This window comes from Carlito syrichta, unplaced genomic scaffold, assembly GCF_000164805.1.
Source record: "Carlito syrichta isolate Samal-C Ts95f unplaced genomic scaffold, Tarsius_syrichta-2.0.1 Scaffold154383, whole genome shotgun sequence".
Lineage (NCBI taxonomy): Eukaryota > Metazoa > Chordata > Mammalia > Primates > Tarsiidae > Carlito > Carlito syrichta.
The window spans coordinates 115,326-123,918 of NW_007098479.1; the positions used below are offsets into that span (position 1 = coordinate 115,326).

At 40.7% G+C, this 8,593-nt stretch overlaps 1 protein-coding gene across 2 annotated transcripts in view; it reads right to left on the minus strand.

Annotated features, from left to right (window-relative positions):
• The window catches only part of AKR1B1 (aldo-keto reductase family 1 member B), a 15,121-nt gene extending 14,865 nt beyond the window's left edge, over nt 1-256 (minus strand). For both annotated transcript variants that reach the window (XM_008050928.1, XM_021709033.1), the window contains exon 1: nt 111-256. In XM_008050928.1, coding sequence (XP_008049119.1) covers nt 111-176 — 66 coding nt within the window. In that variant the 5' untranslated portion in view covers nt 177-256. The remainder of the gene's footprint in view (nt 1-110) is intronic.
• Between the last annotated feature and the right edge of the window lie 8,337 nt (nt 257-8,593).

Genomic DNA, 8,593 nt, shown 5'->3' on the forward strand with positions numbered 1-8,593 from the left:
CGCGCCCCGCCCCCACGCTGGACGCCCGGCCGGCGGCGCGGCGCCTGCCCCGACCGAGCCCGCTGGAGCCGGGGCAGCTTCCTGCAGACCGCGCGGCCCCCCGCACCCACCTTCCAGGTGCCCAGGCCCAGGATGGGCATCTTGGCGCCGCTGCTGAGTACCAGGTGGCCGGCCATGACCGTCGCTCCCAGACCCCTCCCGGAGCCGCGTCGCCGTGGCCGACGCGCCGACCGTTAAATAGCCCGTGCGGCCCGCCGGAAGGGCGCTTGCGATTGGCGTGCGGCGGCGCAAGGGCGCCTTCTGATTGGTCGGGGGGGCCGCCGGGGGTTGACGTCGTCGCTCCTTCCCCGGGGTCCTACAGCGACCGATTCCTTGCGTCACCGCGGCGCATCCACGCTACAGGTGGCCGAGGAGCCCGATTTGCCAGCCGTGGGGCGCGTAGGAAGGCAGATGCTCCAACGAAAGTTTCGGGCACCCTATAAATAGCCTGGACAGAAGTTTGGGGTCCATTCATTTCAAGAGCCTGGAAGAATCCGCTTGCCTGTTGTCCAAACCCGGTTTGAAGCTCTTTGGGAATCTGGAACATGGCCTTGATCCGTACGAATTATACTGACTGCACATGTTGACCCGACTTTATTCTTAGACGAAGGTGCATGTCAAGGAAATAGCTTGCGATCTTTGTGCAAAACGCCCCCACGAAACGTGGGTTTGCCCAACCTGTGTGTAGCTTCCTGGAGCTGACTTTGCACCCACCCTAAGTGTTAGCTGTGTCTGCACACTGAGTGTGTGGTTCAGCAGATTTTCCGACAAGAGCTAGCATCACTCCAGGTGAGAAAGCCCCGAGGAACTTGATGTAAAGCGCACGGAAGACTCTGGAAAGTAAGAGCCCCATTCAGAGTCAGACCCTGTCCATGTAGCAAGGCCAGTACGATAACTTGGTTTCAAAACTCTCTAGAAGAAGAAAAGTGGTTAGGCAGAATCACAGAGAAGAAAAAGTTAACTGTAATACCGTATCTTCCAGTATTTCAGATTAGAAGGGTCTAAGTAATAAATTACTCAGCCCTGATTGGCAGGCAGAAAAGCACATTGTCTTTCCAAGATAACCTCAGAAACACTGCGGCATAGAACCCTGAAGACAATTTTGGTTTCTTTCCGACATACTCTCTCCATGATGCTCTGTCTCACCCCAACATGCCCTTTCTGCCCCATCGCCCTCCACCTTTCCCCTCATTATGCAAGACTGGATACTGCATCTGCCTGGTCATGACTCAGGAACCAAAACTCTAAACTCAATGCTGGTGATTTTCCACTTAGCGCCTTCGTAACAAGAGCCCCCTCCTGGAAAAATTTATACAGAGTAGACTAGCCCAGATATTTTTCCATTTGACTTTTGAAAACATTGATGATAGTGGGCAAATTGTGATGCTACTTGCCCCCAAATGATAGAATTCGAACTTGAGCCTAAAACTGGGAACTTGGTTTGTGAAAACCAGCAGTGGCCCACCACTCTTCCTCCATGAAACCCCTCCTGACTTGAAGGTCGCTCTGCCAACTGAAGCTCCTAGGTCCAAAATCAAAGGGCTAATCTCTTGTGAAAATGATGGGTCTTTACTGATCAGACCAGGTTGGTATATACAGGTAAGTCATCTGTTAGGAACATGAACTCAGTATCAGAGACTTTGTTGTTATTTCAGTAATGTAATAATAAAATTTGATTGCATGAAGGTGTGATTGTCTAAAACGAGTGTTTTGGCTTGGCTATGCTAATAAGAAATCATGTCAGTGGAATTTCTTTAGTAATAATGGCACCCTAGTTAGGACATGCTGTTGTGAAAGCCTCCTAACAACCCCTTGCCTCTGTAATCTTTGTAAAATGCTTTTGTGCATATACCAAAATTTTTTTTTTAAAAACTCTTCAATGAAGTCCTCCTGAGATCCACTCTAGTGTAGTGTTGAGCAATACTTAACATGCTCTGGACCAGTAATCTCCCACCTCCATAGGAATTATTTCCTATGGAAATAATTTAAAAGAAGAACATACATACACACGATAGGTATAGGTATGGGACTAGGGTGAGGCAAATGAAGCATTTAGGTGCAAAATTTCATGCCAGAAGGTGTGTACCTACTTATGTATTATATCCTAGAGACTTGCCTCACCTTAGTCTCAAGCCTGCATGCATACACACACATGTGCACACATGTGTGCATGGAAAACAGTTTTATGCACATAAAGTAAAACTGTAAATATCCAACAATAGCAAGAGACAAGGTATAGTCATTAAAAATAATGTGATTTAGACACAGAGGAAACATCTATATGAAATAATGCTAAAGTGAGAGCAGAAAACAAAGTCCCATAAATATGACACAATTTTAAGCAGGAAAACACACCATAAAACATTCAGAAAAAGTTAGGAAGAGGTCAAAGGAAACGGGGAGTATTTTTTGTCAGATTATTTCCTTAATGAACACATTTTGCAGTTAAAAGACAACCTCCTACTAACTTTCCAGTTCCCATAGTATAATATTTAAACTCCTGAGCCTGGTAGTTGAGGCCTTGAAAAATCTGGTACAACCCTGAATGTACTAAAAATCACTGCATTGTATACTTTAAACAGGTGAATTACATGGTGTGGGAATCATACCTCAATAAAGCTACTGCCAACAGACAAACGTTACCTGCCACTGTCCAACAGAGGCTGGTGGTGGAGCTGAGGGTGGCCAGGAGGCTCCATTCCAGTAGTCAATCAAGGATTCAGGCTGTGGCGAGTCCACCACATTGTTTCACTGCTGTCCCAACCCAAGTCTTCAGGGCTTACCTCAGGAGGGCTCCTGAGAGTCTCAAATGGGCTATCAGTGGCACACACCTGGAAGTGTATCACTTCTCCCTGTCATCTGCTGACCAGCCCTGGTTGTAGGGCCCACCCAGGCTTATCTGCAATGGGATGGGGAAGTGTTACCATCCTGTGTAGCAGAAAGCAGAGCTGAATGGGATATAGTAAGCACCAGAAGTTTCTTCCACAATGACAGACAACTACTAAACTTTGGTTGTTTCAAGCACTGTGTGAAGCACTTTACATACATTATATGAAGGTGCTTCTGCTGATAGTAACAACAGCAATAATAATCACAAATATCAATTCAGCTTAGTATATGCCCAGCACTATTCTATGAGTATTAAGTACATTAAATTATTTAATCTTTGTAACAACCCCTTACATGGGTACTGTTAGCAACCAATTTTACATATGAAGAAGCTGAGGTACAGAGAAGTGAGATAAATTGCTGAAGTCTCACATCAAGCAAGTGTTTGGGGCAAGATTTAACCCCAAGGAATTTGACTATAGCACCCAAACTCTCAACCACTACCAGAGTCTTTCAATTTTTTTAATGGTGACTCACATTAAGAGTTTTGCAAATGAGTAATGTCAGCAAGATACTGACTAGAGATGGTTGGTCTTTGTTTCTTCCACAAGAAAGGACCAAATGAATGAATAAACTAAGATTCAACAGGAATGTCAAAAGGAGAGTACTGAAGTGCACCAGGGGAATGTGGTGATGGCAAACCCAGGAGGGTAGCTTGGAGGCACCAGCCTCTGCAGCCCCGTCTCACTTGCTTAGATAGGATTATCTCAGAGATAAGGGCCTTTTCCTTGTAGAAGATAAGCAAAAGAACCCCATCAGTTCCCATGGCCACCTAAATAAGAACTAGTTCTTATTACTGGAGAGTCCCATAGTCTTTGCAAGCCCTGAGCTCAGTTTGGAGAGCTGCTGGGAATTTTTGCAGCTCCATGGTCTGGATTAGGAGTGCAAGGTATGCATTCCCCACCCCATGTGGGCCAGGGTGCTGCAGCCTGGTGCCATCTTAAGATCAGCACCAACCCTGGAGTGTGCCCTGCTCTGGGTCCCAATAGCCACTGCACCTCTGCAGCACAGGGGCTTCATCTTCATTCTGCAAAACCCAAATGAGTGGCTGAACACCACAACCCCAGCAGCGCAGAACCCAGGCCTAACACTTGCTGTGACTCTGATCCTGAACAGCAGGGAAACCAACCCCCACCAGCCACATTCACAGCTGGAGGAACAGTCTAGCAGTTTCACCCAGGGAGGACATTCCCTTAAGCCAGCCAAACTTCCACACACTTTTCCTTGAGCAGGAGAGGTCCCTGAGTCAGCAAGCAACTGACACATTATCAGGCCAGTAGAGCAGCTACATACCTACACTCAGGGTCTGAAAAACAGTAGAGCCTGCTCCTCCATGGACATGCTCCTGGCCTGCTTAAGGTCCCACACTTACAATCAAAGCCTCAGACAGTCCTATGGGCCACCCCCAGAAGACACACCACCAGACCACCAAAGCAGCCATGCATCTGCCTCCCGAGCTTGAAGAACAGCCCTGTGATCCCCCAACTTGAGTGAGATCCCAAGTAACCTGACTAAATGTGTACATGCATGCACTCCCAAACTGAGAAAGAGCCTACCAAGTCCATCCCCAACAAAGCTGCACCATCACCGCCACCACTACCACTACCAACAACAACAACAACACTCAGCCTAGGCCACTGAGACACTTGCAAGTATCACTAGTGTGGATTACAGCTGAAGAAACTTCGCCAAGACTACACTACGGCAGCCACCTAGATCCAAAGCCAATGCCCTCACCAAACCAACATCCCAAGACCCATCCATAAGAATAAGTCTTTGTCCACGAAACCTATGCCATAAAATTAGAAGATGTTACTGTTCCACAAGATCTGAAGGAATCAATGTAGGGACACACCAAACATGTAAAAGCAAGGAAACATAACACCTCCAAAGGCACACAATAATTCTTCAGTAACAGACCACAGAAAATGTACAAAGTACTAGAAAAGGAATTCAAAACAATAATCTTAAGAAAACTCAATGATATAAAAGATAATAAAGATAGACAATTTAACAAAATCAGTAAAACAATTCATGATTTGAATGAAAAATTCAACAAAGATACATATATCATAAAAAGAACCTAACAGAAATCCTAGGGCTGAAAAATTCAATGAATGAAATAAAAAATATAATTGAGAACTTCAACAACAGACTAGACCAAACAGAAGAATTTCTGAACTTGAAGACAGGTTTTTTTGAAACACAGGCAATACAAAAAAGCAAAAGAATAAAGAAAGAATACAGGATTTATGAAATGTTATTAATGGAACAAATATTTACCATGCGGGCATTGCAGAAGGAAAAGACAAGGGGAAAATGTGCAGAAAACATATTTAATGAATGAATGTAATGAATACTTGAAAAATTTTCAAGTCCTGAAAAAGAAATTGACATCCTGATCCAGGAATTTCAAAGGCACATTATAGTTAAATTGTCAAAAGTCACAGAAAAAGAAAGAATTACACACACACACACACACACACACACACACACACACACACACGCAAGAGAAAAGTGTCAAATCAAACATAAAGAAATATTCATTAGACTAACAATGAGGCCAGGAGATGATATAATGAAAGTACTGAGAAAAAAACCCCCTGCTAACCAAGAATATTATACCCAGAAAGCTATCTTTCAGAATCAGAGGTGGCATAAATAAATTATCCACAGACAAACAAGCATTAAGGGAATTCATTACCATGAGACCAGCCTTTCAACAATACTCAAAGGAATCCTATATCTGGAAAAGACCATAACCATCATCAAAAATGTGAAACTATAAAACTCACTGGCAGAGCTGATATACAAAGCAAACTGGACAGGAATAAAAATGTATAACTCCAGAAAACTACCCAACTGCACAAATAAATAATAAGAGAGGAAGTAAAGAACAAATGATATGCAAAAGAGTCAGGACACAACCAACAAAATGACAGAAGTAAGTCCTCACCTATCAATAATAGCCTTGACTTTAAATGAATTCAATTCTCCATTTAATGAAGAATGGCAGATGGATTAAATAAAAAATAAGACCCAACTCACATGCTGCCTACAGGAAACTCACCTCACTTGTAAAGATGCTCTTAGACTGAAAGTAAAATGATGTAAAAAGATATTCCATGCAAAAAGAAAACAAAATTGAACTGAGTAGATAACTTAAATCAGACAAAGCAGACTTCCTATCACAAGCTGTAAAAAGAGACAAAGGACTGTCTTAGTCCATTTTTGCATGCTATAAAGGAATGCCTGAGGCTGGGTAATTTATAAAGGAAAGAGGTTTATTCTGCTCATGATTCTGCAGACTGTACAAGAAGCACAGCATAGGCATCTACTCTGTTTTGGATGAGGACCACTGAAATGCTTTACTTATGGTGAAAGGCAAGAGAAACCAGTATGTTACCTGGTGAATGAGGGAACACTGAGAGAGGAGGAAGATGCTGGGCTCTTTTAAATAACTAGCTCTCTCATGAACTAATAGAACGAAGACTCATTTCTTACCATGGGGATGCACAAAGTCATTCATGAGGTATCTACCCTCATGACTGAAACAACTCACATCAGGCCCAGCCTCCAATGCTGGGATCAAACATCAACATGAAATTTAGAGAGGACAAAAATTCAAACTATATGAAAGACATCATGTAATAATAAAGGGATCAATTCAGCAAAACAATGTAACAATTGTAAGAATACCCAGGTATGTAAAAGAAAATATTATTAGATCTAAAGGGAGAGACAGACCCTTAGCAATAACAGGTGAGGTCTTCAACTCCACTCTTGACATTGGATAGATTATCTAGACAGAAAACCAATCAAGAAACTCTAGGTTTTAACTGCATCATAGACTAAATAAACCTAACAGACATTTTCAGAATTTTTCATCCTATAGCTGCAGAATACACATTCTTTTCATCAACACATGGAATATAGTTCAGGATTGACTATATGATAGGACATAAAGCAAGACTTCAAAAAAATTTTTAAAAATGGAAACCATATCAACAATGTTATCTGACCACAATGGCATTAAACTAGAAGTCAATAGCAAGAGGACTATTCAAAACTATACAAATAAATGGAAATTAAACAACATAATCCTGAATCACCAATGAGTGAAGGAAGAAGTTAAGAATAAAATTTAAAAATTCCTTGAAACAAATGAAAATAGAAACATACCAAAACCTATGGAAAACAGCAAAACCAGGATTAAGAAGCAACTTTATAGCAACAAACACCTAAATCAAAAAACTAGAAAGATTTCAAGTAAACAATATAACAATGCATCTCAGAAAAGTATAAAAGCAAGAAGAAAGGAAACTCAAAATTAGCAGAAGGAGTGAAATAATAAAGATAAGAGCAGAAGAAATAAGTGAAATTGAGACTAAAATGATACAAAAGGTCAATGAAACAAAAAGTTGTGTGTTTTTTAAAGATAAACAAAATTGGCAAACCATTAGCTAGAGAAGTAAGGAAAAAAAAGAGAACCAAATAAATAAATCAGAAAAAAAAGGAAATGTCACAATGAATAACAGAAATACAAATGATCATTCAAGAGTACTAAAAACAACGCTATGCAAATAAATTTGAAAATCTAGAGGAAATGGATAAATTCCTGGACACATAAAGCCATAATAAGATTGAACCAAGAAGAAATAGAAAATGGAACAGACCAGTAACAAGTAATAAGCTTGAATCAATAATAAAAAGTCTTCCAACAAAGTCCAGGAGGATGACTTCCCTACTGAACCACTAAATTCTACTGAACCTTTAAAAAAGGACTTTAAAAAAGCAATTCTCCTCAAACTAGTATTTAAAATTTGAAACAGATAGAATTCTTCCTGTCTTATTCTACAAGGCCAGCATAAACCTGATACCAAAATTGGACAAGGACACAGCAACAAAAAAGAACACTACAGGTCAATATCCCTAATGAATATAAATGCACACATCCTCAGCAAAATACTAACAAATTGAATCCAACAATTCACTAAAAAGAGAATACACCATGATCTAGTGGGACTTATCCCAGGAATACAAGGCTGGCTCAGCATTCACAAATCAATAAATGTGATCTATCACATCAACAGAACACAAGATGAAATTATATGATCATCTCAATAAATGTCCTAAAATTATTTCGTAAGATGGAATGCGTCTTCATAATAAAAACCTCTCGGTTGATGAGGTATAGAAGGAAAGTACTTCAACACAATAAAGATCATATATGACAAACTATACCTAATGTCATACTGAACCGGGAAAAGCTGAAAAGCTTTCCTTCAGGAACTGGAACAAGACAAGGATGTTTGATCTTACCACTCTTACTCATCATAGTACTAGAGGTTCTAACTAGGGTAATTAGGCAAAAGAAAGAAATAAAGAGCATTCAAATTGAAAAGGAAGAAGTCACATTGTCCCTATTTACAGATGACATGATTTTATATGTAGAAAATCTGAAAACTCTACCAAAAAACCTTTAGAAATGATAAATTGATTCAGAAGAGTTGCAGATACAAAATTAACATACAAAAATCACCAATTTTTCTTTACATAAACAATGAACTTGCTAAAAAAGAAATAAAAAAGGCAATGCCATTTGCAATAGCTACCAAAAAAAAAAAAACCCTAGAAATAAATTTAACTAAGTAAGTAAAAGACC